General features: G+C 39.6%; 2 protein-coding genes across 4 annotated transcripts; one reads left to right on the forward strand and one right to left on the reverse strand.

Annotated features, from left to right (window-relative positions):
• The first annotated feature begins 946 nt into the window (after positions 1-946).
• On the forward strand, positions 947-5930 carry LOC103713490 (uncharacterized). 2 transcript variants are annotated; one of them, XR_605073.6, is made up of 4 exons: positions 947-1503; positions 3520-3635; positions 3866-3991; positions 5455-5930. XR_605073.6 is itself a non-coding variant. In XM_008800444.6 (3 exons), the coding sequence occupies exons 1-2, from the start codon at positions 1091-1093 to the stop codon at positions 3623-3625; spliced, it is 519 nt and encodes a 172-aa protein (XP_008798666.4). In that variant the 5' UTR covers positions 947-1090; the 3' UTR covers positions 3626-3635; positions 3866-4046. The 2 variants fall into 2 exon arrangements, 1 of the variants encoding a protein (XP_008798666.4); XM_008800444.6 differs by lacking the exon at positions 5455-5930 and having other exon boundaries at positions 3866-4046.
• Positions 5931-6666: 736 nt separating this feature from the next.
• LOC103713508 (ABC transporter C family member 10-like) lies at positions 6667-15326 on the reverse strand. 2 transcript variants are annotated; one of them, XM_088708539.2, is made up of 12 exons: positions 15189-15326; positions 13058-15093; positions 12330-12650; positions 12164-12250; positions 11177-11773; positions 10918-11082; positions 10518-10812; positions 9620-9834; positions 9223-9528; positions 8248-8311; positions 7907-8146; positions 6667-7145 (listed from the first exon to the last, which is right to left on the reverse strand). In XM_088708539.2, exons 1-12 carry the CDS (start codon positions 15202-15204, stop codon positions 7018-7020), a joined length of 4470 nt encoding a protein of 1489 aa, XP_088564665.2. In that variant the 5' UTR covers positions 15205-15326; the 3' UTR covers positions 6667-7017. The 2 variants fall into 2 exon arrangements, with proteins under 2 accessions (XP_088564665.2, XP_088564661.2); XM_088708535.2 differs by having other exon boundaries at positions 6824-7145; positions 10518-11082.
• Positions 15327-17070: the final 1744 nt, after the last annotated feature.

The raw sequence follows: 17070 nt of genomic DNA on the forward strand, positions 1-17070 counted from the left end.
TTATTATATATAAAATTCCAGAGTTCTATCCGAGCAACTCGTGCTAGTCTAACTATTAGGTTCTTTTTTGACAGGAAATTAATATGATTTAAATAAGAACAAATCTAAAAATAAAATTATAAAAATCGAAAAATTGGACAATATCACTTGTGTATGACATCACTATATTATTTCTTTAATATAAAAAAATAAACTTTGCCATTGACCAACAAACCAATTTGAATTTAAATTTTGGAAGATGTAGAATTATCTCTTTATTCGTAGAATCATCGAAAGTCTGAGTAAGACGGAGTTCTTTATCCTTGTAGTCCTCGTCAGAATAAAGAATTTTTAGAACTCTTTTTTAATTGAAATTTGGTATGATCGTATATTTATGGAAAAAAAATTAGAATTGTTATGAAAATTGAATATTTGAAAATAGTTATTTTTATATAATTTCAAAATTATAGTCATATAAGGATAGGAACATCATGCGGCATAACTATCTCAACAATGTAGAGTCTACGACACCTCGGCCATTGGAGCGGAGTTGCGGGCGGTATGAAAGGGTGTCGTCTACACTAGGTGCACTCTGGGTACCGAGTATATTTATCTGAAGAGCGACTCGGCCTTTGTAATTGAGAAGATCGGTGGGCGGCACACCATAAAGGACGGGCTGTCGCTGGTATAGGACATACGGAGGATGACTGAGGACTGTGGTGCTTTCAGGATAACACATGTTTATCGAAAGGCAAATATAGGGTGACCTCCTATGCGGTACATCACTCAGGAGGCTTTTTCTAGGTGAACCAGGCGGTGCTTCCGATCCGTTTAGACAGCTTTTTTTTTTTTTTTAATTTTTTATTTTGTTGGTTGTACTCATATACCAAAGGAAGGAGCAGGTGTACCAAAAAAAAAAAAAAAAAAAAACAAGAAGAAAAAAAAAAAAAACAATGCAGGAATTCCATCTTTGCTGGGAGAAGCGGCAAATCTTCTGATTCAATCCCTTCTCCGCGGAGAGAGCTTCCTCTCAGCCGCTGCCCGTTCAGCTCTCGCTTTCCAATCAACCGGGGAAAACTATCAAGGAAGCAGGTCAGAATTCCAAGAAAAGATGCCGGCAATTACGACACCGAATCCCATTGTAAACGCTAACCTCTTCACCGCCTCGCGAACCACCCTCCCAGAGAACGCCCATCGGCTTCTCGCCTTCTACCCTCCCCCTTTCTCCCAATTCCTTTCTCGTCCCCAAACCCTAGCTTTCTCCCTTAGGAGGAGGAGGAGGAGGAGGGGAACCCTAGTCTCCTCGAAACCCTCGTCGGCGGAGCTCTCCGCCGCCGAGGAGGAGTGGCTCAAGAAGCTCCCGGACAAGAAGAAGCCGCTCTACTCCCACAGCCTCCCTTGTATAGAGGCGTGGCTGAAGAATTTAGGGTTCTATCAGAGCCGCGAGGACCGGGCGGTGTGGTTCGTGGAGAAGCCCGATTGGCACGCCCAGCTCTCCCTCGATGTCACCGATCTCTACATAAGGTCCCCTGAAAATGATTTCTTTCCATGAACTTAATCTTGTTTAGTTTGCTATTTGGTGGTTTGATTTATCATGCTTTGGAATATGTAGTATTCGGTGAGTTCTTATTCGTTGTAGTGGTTTGAGTTTGTTAAGGATGGAAACTTTCGGTTGATTTCCTGGAAAAAATGACAATTTTTGGTTCGAGTTTGTGCGTAGACACCATTGCATGTGAACGAGAGATGTAATGTATTTAGATTTGTAGAAGATGAGATTTTATATGTCAGAAGTTGTTTATGGCTGTAATTTATATCGGGTCATTCGATGTATGTTCGTTCGAGTTATCGTAGTTTTGAATCTTTAATATTTATTTAGGTTTCATCGACCTAGTTTAAGATGTATCGGTGTTGATTTGCTTAAAAAGATGCTTACTTTTATTTTGATTCCACCATGGATACTTGCATGTGAAAGATCAGATTTTTATAACTTAAAAAGTTGATTGAGATTATTATATGCTTTTGTGATTCAATATATGTATTTCTTGATTACTGCTGGTTTAGTGGAACAATATACGGATACACGGCCACATTGAAATAGATGTAGAAGATGCAACCTGTAGATTTTGTGCTCCCTGCCTTCAGTTTATATGGAGAGAGAGGTGAAGAGATATCCAACAAATTAGGTGGATAGTGGCTGAATTGTGCTCAGGAATTGTTTCATGAACCACTTATGCCAACAGGTGACTTGACCTCGGAGAATTTTGAGACAATTTAATTTGGGTTTGATTTTTTGAGAAATTAAGGGGTTTGGGCACATAACTCGTGTTTCAGAAAAAATGATGTGTGTGTATTGTAACTAGGATACTCATTGTTAGAAATGAGTTGATTATATGAAGCTTAGGAGTTGCAGTAAAATAATGATTCCTTCATTCGCTGCTGTTGATTTTCTAGGTCTATGCACTTTGATTTTCTACGTCTATGGAGACATCTCGCACTTAAATGAGTCATCTAGCATGAGAACTTTGCACACCTGCATCCTTTACTGAAGAGGATGTTGGCTGCTGTTGCCAGCACACTTCAACAATTCAAGTGCATTGAAAATATCATCTCTTATGTGTAATTCATGATTCACTCTGTTTCTTTTTAACAGATAAATGTAGGCAGAATTGTGCTTTGAGGCCGTGAACTAGAATGTATCTGCTGTACTGGGTGTAATCTGTTGAACCAAGACTCTTCAAGAGCTCATTGTGGAGTGTCATGCCCTTCGGAATGAAAACAGAAGGAGCATTACTTTTCTTTAAGATATTTGCAAATTTTGTTGAATACATCTATACTAATTATAAATGTTTGAACACCGTGTGGTCAGGCCAAACCTAGAGAACACAATTTGAAGAACTGCTTTACAATGGGTTGCCACTGTACTGTTCCTTTTGGTTTGTGTTATTAGCTAATTTTCTCAGAAACAAAAAATCCTATGGCTTCCACATCTTAATGGAACTTAGAGCACTTCATTTTGTTGGTTAATGTTGGACTAAACATTTGTTGGCAACACATTCAATTAAAGTTGAGTCTCGAGTTGAGTTCATGGATGAGAGCATTGAATTCCGTGGCCTACATAAAGCCAAACTTTTGCATTTGATACATACTGCTGACAGGGTACAAGTACAGGATCAGTATATTATTTTGCCTAGGGGATACCTCTGGTTACAGTGTGATTTCAATATTCAATCATATAGCGTTAAAGCAGGGGTTGGATGCATTGTGCAAATTTTATTGAAAGTTGGTTTGTAATGTTAGAACATGATTTGATTTGGCTGGATCTACTTTTATCATAAACTAATTCATTTTTTCAGTTTTATGTTAGATTTTTCAATTGCAAGTTAATCCATCTAGCATATTTGAACTTCTATATATGTTCCTTGAGCAGAGCGTGCCTCTGTGAGAAAAGTTTTTCCATCTGACCTGGCTATTGAGTCTCTGATGAAATCATTGTCTGATGCTGTTAGCTAAATTGGCTGGTTATGGTTTTTGATGTCACAGGTACCTGAAGAGTGGACCTGGAGATCTTGAGAAGGATGTGGAGAGGAGATTTAGCTATGCATTGAGTAGAGAGGACATTGAGAATGCTATAATTGGTGGACCATGAAGACAAATTGGTAGGCACTAATTTGAATATGCTTTTTGATGAACAGATGTCATTTTATCTCCCTTTGGGATCATAGAAGCAAGGACTTCACCTGTCAACTAATTCTTCTTCTTCTTCTTCTTCAAAGAATTGCTTTCTTTTTTTTGTGTGTTTTTTTAAGCTAATCAGGTTGAAAGATGAATATGCTTCATAATTGTTAAGATCAGTATTTTCACAGAAAAATTTCTTATCTTTCTGCAGGGTCGATGATGTATAGATGGATTTCCTCGTAAGTCAAGCTAGGCCTTGCAGTTGTCGAGAATTTGGACTATTTTGGGGTGTCAAAGTGACCCAAGTTCATCCAACAAGTAGCACCTATTGTTTCTGGTATCTCAAACAATTGAATCTCTAACTTCTATATATATATATGTTCTCTCAGAAATACTATATCTTTTTTTTTTTTTGGAGAAAAGTGGAAGGAGTAAGGTACTCCCCGCACTCTAGGATATCATTAATTAGATATGGGTAAATAAGAACAGGCATCCTATGCTTCTCGATGCGAAAATCACAGTATAGTCTCAAAAGATGGACAAACTTGATATGTAATACAAGAACCTCACACTTCTAGTGCTTCGTTGGCACTGTATTCTTGAACGTGACTGATCTGGCAATGATGCCGATATCCAAGGTCTCCATGACCTTGTGAACTATCCAAGCTTTTTCTTTTAGTCTGTGCTAGTGGCATTTTCAATGGATCCTCCCAAGCTTCTAAACCTCTCTAGATAAACAGCACTCTTTCATAACCCAGTCTTATGGTTTTAACCATTCCTCTGCTCATAGCTGCCAGTCGCCTTCATCAGCCTGATTCGATAAGATGCTCGAACTGTTTCTTTTACTTCATAGCTTCGAACTGAAAAATCTGCTGATTTCTTTCTTTCCATATGCACCAACAGCATGTTGCAACCAAACATTCTAAAGCTGGTGACCATTTCTTCACTTCCTCCTCTGCTCTCCATTTTCCACAAAGATCCTGATAAGATGATGGTATCTCCGGTATCCTAAGGCTTAACAGCAGTATGTGCCAACACTCTCTTGAGTATCTACATTGCATCAGCAGGTGATCCGTTGTTTCGCCACTATTAGAGCAGAGTGGGCAGGAAGCTGGGCCTCTTATTCCTTTCTTTGCTAGATTCTCGGCTGTCAGAATTTTGTTATTGTAACAAAGCCATGCGAATAGTTTAGCTTTCTTTGGTATGGGTAGCTTCCAAACAACTTGTCCAAAGTCGGAAACAATTCCCCCATGCATGAGGAAGTGATAACATTGACTAACAGTGTAAGTGTTCCTGATGCCCCATCTCAATTTAGTTTCCTGAAGGCATACAATCCAACACTTTTGAGTCCTTAATGGTTGCTCTAATTATCCTCCTTTTAGAGGTCAGCCCCCATCAACATTCCAAAACAGTAGCTGCATTATTTGGATGAATTACTCACCAGAGGTTGCAGACACCAAGTTCCCCATTTCCTGCTTATGAGGACTCGTTTGATAATACCCAGTGAATACTGAAAGCCGATAACCCATATATATTCTTCCATTCAAAACTTGTTGTACAAAACGCTTGCGCTAAGGCACAACAAGGAACAAAAGTGGAAGAGTTAGGATAATCATAGAAGGAAGCAAACATTGCACAAACTGCTCAGCTAAGTCTATAGCACTAGATTTTCAGGTTTTCCATCTTCTGAATATACCCTGCAGAATCTTCCTCGCCCAGAATCAGCCCACACTTCTTCCCCAACTTTGCAAGGTCTCCTGCTGTGAGAGAGTTGATGAACAAAGTATCTTCTTCTTTCAGCCAGCTTTCTTCCAACCCAAGGGATTTGATCTTCTTGCTTCAAAGACGGACACTTCGTTTTGCACTTGCTGAAGATTGCAGAACTGGTGTCGGCTGTGGAAGACTGATAGCTGAGGGCTTGGCACGAGCTGTAGAGCTGAGGACTGCCCACAAAGTCTGGCACACTCAAGATACTGCAACTAAATCATGCGAACTCTGTGAAGAAGGTTCTTGTAACGGCTGTCAGTGTGGGGGTGTTAGAGGTTTTTAGATCCATCTGACCAGTGGTCTCACAGGATGATTTAGTGATCTCAAAGGACAGAACAGGGATTCGTTTGGCTAGAGTAGAGGTGCCTGTTCTTAACTTTGCTTGAGAACGTTAAGTCCCAGCTTCCAAAATCCTGTAGGAATGAAAAGACTAGGAGGGGCCGTGTTTAATGAGATAGCAGAACTACTATATCTTTGAATATCGGTTAATTTGAAATAGTTTCATGATTTACACATAGCATTCATTCCTTTTTGTTCTTAAACGATGAGGCATGACCATTGAAACTTTTAGACAACCATCATCAGTTTCTGTCAAGTTCCTTAGAGGGCTGTGAAATCCTCATTATCAAATGCAATTCTGTACATTTCTCAAATGATGCTTGATGCACATTAGTTGGGTCGAGTTCTGGTCCGCCTCTAACTGTGTGGAGTTAAATAATTGCTTATTAACAGCATTTCGCTGTTGACATGGTTTCCTCCTGAGAACTTAGTTGGAAATATTCAGAAAAGGTTTCTCAGCTGGTCGGAGGCATGTCACACAGATTCCACAGGACCATGTTTTAAAATGAAGGCTTGTGGGTGACTGGCAGCTTCCTTGCAGCATTATCTCTCAGTCCTACTTGAAATCATACAGTCGGATGATCGGACTGTTGAGATTCGCAAGAGCAGATGAAGTTACTGCAATAAAGCCTTTGCTACTGTGATTAGGAACATCACATTTGGCATGCATGTCACATGAACTGGATCAGAAGATTGGAGCTGAGCCCTAGTATCGGCACTCGATCAAAGAATAAGATGCACAGCAAGGAAAAAAGGCTCATGAAATCACATTTCTTGTTTTAATGGGAGGTCTATGCATTGGAGAGCTGAGTTTTTACCACATCCAATTCATAAAAGGAGTTGCTGGCAATATGAGAGAACCAAATCAGTATATGCAGGTGGAAAAGAATAAAGCAATGCAAAGGCTTTAAGATAAAGTCCTGTCTCCATATATACTCGGCCAGCAATTTTCCAGAAAATAGTAGAGTACTATGAAATACACGGCATAGGTTGCTACAGTATCCTGAACAAGCCTTATAAATACATGAGCAAATAAGAGAAATGCCATATGAGTATTCCTTACCCACTTCATGTCCAAGGTGCAGTCAGTCAGTTAATCACCGGGTGTGGATGGAGATAGCAATTTGATTTCAAATAACTGGAAAAGATGATGCAGCTTTATCATGTATTTATAGAATGAGAACTGAGGCACCTCCATTTTCCTGATCGAATCCGGGTTTGGAATGCAACCAAAACTGGGAGCTCGAAGTTTTAACTTCACTGTGAATTTGTGGACTGGATTTCAGCATTTGAAGTATGAGAACCATACTCCTTGACAAGCTCCGCAAACAGAGACCCCTCACTCTTCATCAGTTTCTGTGGGCAATCGTACTCCACTAATTTCCCTGTCAGAAAAGGAACAGCTTCCCATGAGATGAAAGATTCTACCCATCAATCACAGAATGTACCCATTAAGACTGTGGTTTGATAAAAGGAGAAAAAAGAGGGGAGACAAGCTGTCTTGGAATTTTTCATAGCAAAAGTCGCTCAATTTTGTGATGGAGATGGCTAATTCATTACCACCAGCAGAATTAAAAAAAAAAGGAGGTCTTTAGAAGACCGCAAATAGGATTAGACGAGTCAGAAAACGCCATATAAATGTCTACCCATGAATTAAAGGAAGTTACTAGCGACAAGAGACAATTATCTACAGAGTTTAGCTCATGAAAATGCCATATAGCATGGTAAAGAAATTCTGATATTCATGACAAACAGGACACCAAGTAGGCTTGACAAAATGTGAAAATTCTTGAAAATTAAGCATGGAGACTCGAAATCAGGTGACACAGTGACAGTACATGCATTTCATCCTTTTGTACCTCAAAAAAAAGAAAAGATCAAGGCTTTGCTACTCGTCTGATCAACTTAAAATCTAATTTTAGCCCTTCTTTTTAGTGATGAGTAATGCTTGGTAAAAGCATTTTGGACTAGAATCTATACTGGCAAGAAATATCATCTGCTCATAGCTGGTAATTAGTCTTATTAATTATGCTGTTTTCCTTTTTTTTGGTTTATATACATGCATAGACCTTAAAAGTTTCAGGGCAGAAGAACTAATTTTTGATGTGATGACTGAGCTTGCATTACATAGACACAGGGAACTCACCATCACTAATAGCAAGCACCATTGTGCAGTCCATCACTGTTGGGATTCTATGAGCAACAGTAATGACTGTGCTACCTGCAAATTCTGTTCTTATGGTTCTTTGAAGAATTGCATCCGTGGCATTGTCGATTGATGCAGTGGCTTCATCTAGCACTAGCACGCGACTTCTCCTTAACAGGGCACGTCCCAAACAGAATAATTGTCGCTGCCCCATGCTCCAATTCGATCCATCCTCGACAACTGCATGACATCGCTGTTAGTATAATTTGATGATAATGAAGATAATGTCGGTCGCTGTTAATATTATATACAAAAAACATACGATGGAGATCGATTATTACCTAATGAATCCAGCCCCTGTTCTTTCTCTTGAACAGCTTCTCGTAGCTGACATTTGTCAAGGACCTTCAAAACATGCAAGAAAATACATCCAGACAGCAATAATAGTTACAATGGCGACTAAAGAAAGTATAGTAATATTAATATCCCCTTAGAGGTTTTAACAACCATAAACTAGTCTGAATTACTTGAAAAGTTGTCATTGTCTGAACACACACATAAATATAGAGCTATTTGGTGAACATATAGGTATAAAGGCGAAGAAAACAGTATGTAATAGTTGTATAATGCATATGGCTTCAAATAAGCAACCCCACTAGATATTGATGGTGTTGATTTTGGTACTCTAACATCCGGTAGTCCTTTTAAAGCAGCCTCTGTAGACTTTATCTTGCAAATAATCCTGAAATATCTACTGATTTGGATGTAATTATACTACATCATCTCCTTTTAGACACAACAAGGCCTATTTTAATGGTGGAAACTATAAAGAGACTCTCTCTTTTAATTGTCTCTGTTTTGTTTGTTTTTTTTTAGTACATCCAGACAAAAAATGATAAAGCAATGGAGGAAAGATCCCATGGTGTGTCCAAAGGACCTCGTCAGAATGCTGAGCAGTAAAGGAGGCGACCCTGTCTGCAGTTCTGTTCATCTTACGGTATACATGTACGGCCTGAAAGGCCTTACAATCGCCTGTCATCCGCTAGATACCACTCAACATAGGGTTATCAACACCCCCCCCCCCCCCCCTCCTCAAGTAGGATGCGCTCTGCCCTCAGCACCCGTCTCAAAATAATGTCTTAACTAGTCCGCTAATCAACTTGGATCATTCACCAGATGAGTCGCCAATCTGAAAGTCCTTTTTACTTAAAACTAGCAAGTTTCCACTCAGATAGTGGTAAACATCATTCGCTAAAGCAGTTCGCAGTTCCTAAAACTTATAGAGATCTAACAACATGAGAAGAAAGATTTATTACCTCCCATATTTGCTGATCCGTATGTTGTCCGAGAGGATCCAAGTTGTACCGAACGGATCCATTGAAAAGTGTTGGATCTTGAGGTATTATCCCAAAACGAGACCTCAGATCATGGAGGCCGATTGTGGCGATGTCGAGGCCATCTATGATGATCTTTCCTCCAGCAGGCTCAACAAGACGAAACAGTGCACTTATTAGAGTAGTCTTCCCACTTCCAGTTCGGCCAACTATCCCAATCTTGTGCCCACCTTCAAATATGCAACTGATTCCCTGAAGTACAAGAGGAGTATCCGGCCGATATCTGATCTGCTAAAATATAGGATTTGTAAGCACAAACATCTAAAATACAGTGTTTACAATGTTATTTTTGAATCGAACATAAACAAGAGTTATTCACCACTAGATCTTGGAGCTCCACTCTACCAACAGCAGGCCAATTGGGTGGAGGCCGGTTGCCTTCTGCAACTTCTGGGGCTTCACTTGAAATGTGCATATACTGATTCAGCCTTTCTACAGAGATGATGTAATTTGCAAGTGTGCACTGATTTTGAATCGAGAAAACAAGGGACATGTTTAATGAGAAGCCATAAGATAGTGCCATCCCAACGAATCCTGCCCAGAAGTGAGCAACCAGATAAGTATATATTTATTCTCAAAGACTAATAATTTTTAAAAATACCGATCTTGATCTAGGCTCATAAGGCATGCATGAAGAAAAGTATGTGTTCATCATAAATGCCTAGATATTGGTCAGTATAATAATGCATCTGTGCATGTTCTTAAGATTATACTTTCAGGAAGTCGAGCACTTTCGCTTCCTTCAGAAAAGAGTCTTTTGTATGTTCAAATAATTGTCTTATTTCTGTTGTAATAATACTATGAATTCTGCAAGAAGGGTATAATACTTTCGTGAAACAATGAAAGAAGCCAACTTTTATCAGTTTATCATTTTCGAGATGCTGCTCTTAGTAGTTATATTACAAATATAATGTGTCATTCAACCATATAGAAAGGAGCTAACTTATGGTAGTCTTATCTTTTTCCAGAGATGGTGCCTGCCCTTAGGGAAGATTTGTCTTTCGAGAGCACTGCTAAATTGTAGTGGCTGCTCGGCGAGGAAGGGACTTCTTTGCTGCTTTGATTTTTCTGTGAGTAATATAGATATCTTGTGTGGAGTTGTTCATTCTAAATAAAATGAGTATTATGGAAGAACATGTGCATGATCCTGAAGGACATAATGAATGGAGGTTGCAGCGGCAAAGTCAAGCATTTGTTTGACACAAAATATAACTCACCAGAACTAAAAGTTCCTGGAGGAAGTAAAGCCATCACAAGGCCAGATGTTGAAAGAACAACAGCACTCATAGTCTCTAATCGTTGGATCAGCCACTCGCTCGCCGCGAAGTTGTGGAAGAATGGACTGGCGTTTCTGTCAATAAGTTCCAGATTTTTGGCAAAGAACCGATCTTCCTCTTCAAAGGCCCTGATCGTAACGGCTCCTGCGACGGACTCGGCTAAATGATTTGCCACAAGAGATTTTGTGGTGCCATTGATCCGCATAAGCTCCTTTGCAGAAGCTAAGTAGTATGCCTGTGAATCCAAATATACAGTTGCACCATGGTTGCTTTTTTTTAAATAAACAAAATAGGATTTCTGGAACAACCTAGCACCAAATACTGCAGTTATAAATGTTACCTGCAAGCGAATGGTTAGATAAACCATTGGTATGGAGACAAATAATACTTGCCATGTAACAACAGCTAACACCACAAGATTGCTGTATACATTCATCATAGCACTGATGCTAAAGATTAAGCTGAATGGCACATCAAGATCAACTATACTCAAATCAGAAGAGACCTGCATAAGATCCAAACATGTTACGTTATCGAAATTCTCCAGAAGGCATCTCAAGAGATATGTTATAACTAAGTTTTGCTTTTTAGATTTTTACCCGACTCAGAATCCTTCCCAGAGGAGTAGAATCAAAGAATGACATCGGCGCACGGAATAATGAGTTGAGAAGAAGAGAAAACAGGGATTTTGATGACTGGAGACCCAAGACAACTACAAACACAGATCTAGATAACAAGAAGATAGCTGTGCTGCACCCAATTGCCAAGTACACTGTAATAAGCCGCATTGTGCTCACTTGAGGATTTTGAACATTGGCAGCCATCCATGAGTTCTGAGAAATCTGCCCAGCTATAAATATCACATGAGAAAGAACTGCCAATGCAGAATACAAGAAGCCTTTGTTCTGATTCAAATACTGTAAGTACGGCTTTAGACCGGTGTCACCTTTCTCTGTCTCCTCTTTTTTAATCAACTGAACTTCTCCTGATAATTTTGCCATCTTTTGCTGTTTATTACTTGAAGTGTTATCAATCTCACTCGTAGACATCCCGCTATCTTTAGGAGAAACAACCTTCTCAAGCCTTTCAGGACCAACAGTGTCTTTGTGCGCATTGACAAGATCCTGGAATTCTTTGCTTGAAACCAAGAGTTCATGATAAGGAGCAGCTCGCAGAACCTCCCCGTCAGACATCAACTGTCAAGGGCATGAGTCATTTATTTCAGATAGCGTTCTTGGATTATTAGCTAAAGTTACAGCACACTATATTAAACTGCAAAGGTGGTTTGAACAAATAATACTACAGCACCAGAATTTTATGAAAAGCTTGTTGGAGAAAAATAACCAGTTTTAAGTAAGAGTGGTGATGGTGTTCACTGTTCCGGGAGAATCCAGAAAGAAAATGAATCGACATGAAAACATGGTTATTCGAAGTATTCATTAAAGTTAGGAAGGAAATCTTAGTGTCGCAGATAATTCCTATGTTACATATAAATTACAAAGTTGGACATCACTGGTGGAGGAAAGAGCACTTCACATAGGGAAGAAGCAGTCAAATAATTTCCTGGAGATTGTCTGATGACTAACCAATATGGAATCAAAGGCTGGAAGGAAATCAACTTGATGTGTCACCAATAGGACTGTCTTTGCTGACAGAGCTCCCATGACATATTCCTGCATACGATCGGAAAAATCTTATACAGCAATCCAAAGGAAAATTAAGCACAAAGCAAGCACACAATGTAACCATTACCTTAAAGAGGCTAGTAGCAGTACGGGCATCAACAGCACTGAAAGGATCATCCAAGAGATATACATCTGCATCTTGGTACAGCGCACGGGCTAGCTGAATGCGCTGTTTCTGACCACCACTGAGATTCACCCCTCTTTCTCCTATTTCAGTAAGATCTCCAAAGGGTAGCATCTCAAGGTCCTTGACCAAAGAACATTTCTCTAGTGCTTCCTGGTATCGTTGCTTATCCATGGCAGACCCAAAGAGGATATTCTCTTGTACGGTTCCGGTCTGAATCCATGCGCTCTGAGAAACATATGCAATTTTTCCACAGACTTGAATCTGCTATTTCAAGAAGAAAGGACATGTTACTCCTAAATACATCAATTCAGTATAGTTAGTGGAGAACTGAAAACCACAAAAGAAAGTTAGTCGAAAACATCAACATCCTGTGAGCAAGTGCATAATCAAACCTTTAACATGCATTTGTACAAGATAAAGGTATGAACATGCAGCCCACAAGTATAATTCTGAAGCTTTATTTGCAGGATGGAAACTACATATAAATGCACGAGTGTTAAGGAAACAGAACATTAGTATGTCTTGCAGACAGACAAACTTGTCGGTATACACACACATACTAAGAGCCTCGTATTCTTTTAAAGAGCATGACAGAAACCATTTAATGTGGAAACTAAATACTCTTAACTGCCACAAAATGGAAGGTTATATCATTGATCAAAACTTACCAAGCCCTCTGTACTTGGAACCTCTCCAAGAATGGCTGCCAAAAGAGTTGATTTTCCGGAGCCAACCTCGCCACATATAGCCACCTTTTCCCCAGGTTTAAGTTCCAAGCTTATGTCTCGGAGCGTAGGTTTTGATGGGTTGCCTTGCCAAGAAAAGTTTGATGACTTGATTACTATCGGGTGCTTGAGGTCCACGCTGCGCCTCCTTTTAACATGCCAATTCTGCAGCTCTGCTGCATCGAGAAACTTGACTATCCTTCCAAATGCGACCTTTGCTTGAATCACAGCTCCAATAACATCAGGAATAGATCTCACTGGATCTTGCACAAGACGTAATGTGGCCACAAAGGTGAACACATTGCTAGGATATAGTGGAACCTCAAGAAGATAGCAAGTCAAGAAAGTAGCAGCTGAGACCACTACAGGAGATGACCAGAAGAGGAAGCTATTATATGCCCTCTGTAGCTGAAATGCTGATAGCCACCTGCACTCCTCTGTTCTCAACCCTTCAATGACCTTCCTAAAATGTGTTTCCCACGCATAGAGCTTTAGCACTTTCATATTCACCAGAGCCTCTGACATAGCCTTTAGCCTGTTATCCTGAGCTTCCATGAGCCTTGTCTGGAACCTGTGCTGTAGTTTGGCCACAGGAGCATTACAGAGCACAGTAAGTACTATCACAGCCATGGAAGAAATCGTCGCGAGACCCACAGCATGGTAAAGAATTACTAAAGCAATACCAAGTTGGAGGCTTGTTGTCCATGTTTGATGAAACCAGACTGGAAACTCGCCTATCCTATATGCATCAACCGTAACGTAGTTCATTATCTCCCCTGAAGAATGGATCAGTTTGGCAGAGCTTGACAGCCTCTGTTGCTTCTGATAAATAGCCGCAGATAGCAATGACCTCACCTGCAGTCCCAACATTCTGGTTCGGAAGTACCACTGCCTCTGTGACAAAGATTCTAAGAATTTTGCCACAAACATTCCAAAGGCCAACACATAACCTTCATATTTAAAAGTTCCCATGCCTACAGACACTTTGATGAAGGCATTTAGAAGCATCGGGCCAGCTGACAAGGTAAGGACCCTAAGCAATGCAAAGAACCCAGAAACTAGAATTTCTTTCTTATGGCAAGAAAGTATTACCCATAAGAAGGATGGTGAAGTTGTTTGCTTAGTCTGTTTTTGTCTGTTCAGTTGCTCCACAAACAAAGAGTACCGGCTCTCAGTTCGATCTAGCTCACATAACTGAGGTATGTCTTTCTCCTCCAGGGGTTTCTCATAGCCTTTCTTCATCAGAGGGTTCAGCCACCGGAATGACATTCTATTGAAGAAGCCAGCAGTTGCAAAAGGAGTCACAGAGCCATCTGAATCATTAGAATTGGCATAGGACCTGATATTCAGAGGTGCATGAAGAGAGTCATTGATGATCTCACAGTCATCGGCATCTTTGGATCCTTTGAAGGCAGAAAGCAGCAAAAGAACGGCACCAGGTAGCGACAAGACATCAAGAGCAATCTTTATTGATGTTTTCTTCTCTACAAGGATCCATAAGATGGAGGAGATACAGAGAAATCCAGCAAACACGCCTGTGACTCCTGACCAGGCCCTGACGAAGGCCTCTCCTAGCTGTTTGGCTCTGATGCTCACCGCTAAGCCAGAAAGAGCCCAAGTAACACCTTGAGACAACACCACCAGCCACCAATGCAGAGGGAAAAGGCCCTCCCCCCTCCTAAATTTTTCCTCCAGCATCCATAACCCAAGGCCTAGATAAGCCAATCCCAAGGAGACATTGAAGATCATAGAAGATATTTGTATTGATGAAGAGAGCCGGAAGAGTGTCTGCATGCGAACTACTCTCGATGACACCTTGCGGATGAAATTCAGGAAGAATGTGAAGAAGAGAAGCACAGTGATGGAGATGACCAAGAAGTGGTTCATGCAAGTGTTGGAGTAAAGGATTCTGCCAAGACCACAGGTATCTCCACCATGGTAGGAGCATATAGAACCCCCACAGAAAGCCATTCGAGCACCTAGTTAAAATACACAAGTTTTTCATGAGAGTAAGATTTCGATGTAATCACATTTTTCTAAGGGGGGAGGGACACAAAAATGGATTCATGCTTACGTGCGAGTGCATCCATTGTGTGTGATCCCACTCACACGCTGCTACCAATCGACCCCCTTCAATCTATTGGTGAGCCAATCTTTGTTTTTCAATATTTAAGAACACTGCTGCAAGAATTCTGATACAAGAGAGCCATATGGTGAAATTTTACATACTCAAATAATTCTCTCTTAAAAATAAAAAATAAAAAAAAAGAAGAGGTAACAAACTCTTGTCATTCAAGCAGTACAATTTATAACTATTAAAATTAGAGAAAAATATAGAATCCAATCATCATTATCAATACCTTCTAATGCTATATATCCGATTTGTTCCGAGTATGCGCCAAATTGCATCACTCTTCACAAAGTTGCCAAACTCTAATGAGAATCTGGAGCTTGCTTTTAAAAGAACTGAAAATTACTATTTCACTTATAAAAAGCTTAAAAAAAACTGGTCTGCTGGAATGATTAAAAGAACACCAGAGCAACAACTATCTGTTCCATGAAATAAACTTGTAGCTAGCACTTGACCTCCTTTAAACAGTAGAATCGCATCCCCATCACCAAGCAAGATTTCAAAAGTTTCCATCATACTATATGAATATCTAAGAAATAGGAAAGATGGCCAGAGGAAATTCTTCACTAGCTAGTCCATTTTTTTTTAAAGAAAAATATTTAAAAATGTTTAGAAGCATTCAAATCTGAAGTTTATTTCGAACATCAACCCATTAAAAACCAAAACATTTAAAAAAAAACAACATAATAACAGAAAACAAAATAATAGGATGCAATAACTCACCTTGCTTCGTATATTACTGAATGCGGAGCAGATAGAAGGTGATGAAAAAGGGAAAAGAGCCGCAGCAAGAGATAAGACGATCAAAACCAAAGTATAGTAGACAGAAGCCAGACGAGTCCTCTGTATGATGGGAAACAGCAGCGAAGTGGTGCGGAAGAAGAGAAAAAAAAAAGGAGGGAGGGGAGGCCATGGAATTAAAATAAGGTCCCCCGGATGGTTTACAAGAAAATTGAGTTCCTCGTGGCGGTAATTCTATCGCCCGCGGTGATCCTATCTCGAGGGAGGCCGCACGGCCGAGGCGCACCGCAGGCTTTGGTGCTGCGCAAGCGAAGGGATCGCCGCGGGCGGTGACCATATCCGAGGGGGGTGGAAGATGCGGCGTTGGTGAATGGCGGGAGCTTCGCTGCGGCCCGCCCTTCGGTTATCTTGTCCGTTAAATCGTGCCTTCTCGTGTACCGATGATATCTTTGTTCCGTAGATACCGTACTTATGGATTTTGTTAGATATAAAATTTTTTTTTTCTCGCATAAATACCTTCCTAAATATCAAATTTTGCATAAATATTCTTTCAAAATTAATATTTACATATATACCCTCTTCAAACATTTATTTTACTATTCTACCTTTTTTTTTTATTTTTGCATATGTACTCATGCAATCTAACGCCGTTAAAAAATTAACTGTTTCAAATTAAAATAACTAAAATACTCTTAATAGGTAGATGTGCAAATAGAAACATTTATAAAAGATCGCGATTGTGATCCCAATGGTAGGAGAAAAAGATAGAGTCAATAGCATAATTTCAATATTTTATTTTATTTTTAATTAATATAAATATGATTTTTCTTAATACCGTTAGAACAACCGTTATATTAGAAGTATTTGTACAATAACAGAGTTTTACGACGGTATACATGTAAATATCAATTTTGAAAGAATATTCATGCAAAATCCGATATTTAGAAGGGTATCCATGCAAAAAAATCCTAAAAAAATTGTTAAGTGAGTATTCTTCTAAATATCAAATTTTATATAAATACCTTCTCAAAATTGATATTTATATATATACCCTCACAAAATACTTATTTTTGCTACTCTATTC

This window comes from Phoenix dactylifera, chromosome 1 (assembly GCF_051530095.1).
Source record: "Phoenix dactylifera cultivar Ajwa chromosome 1, Ajwa_hap1_PhDact_Kaust_v1.1, whole genome shotgun sequence".
In the NCBI taxonomy this organism is placed as follows: Eukaryota; Viridiplantae; Streptophyta; class Magnoliopsida; order Arecales; family Arecaceae; genus Phoenix; species Phoenix dactylifera.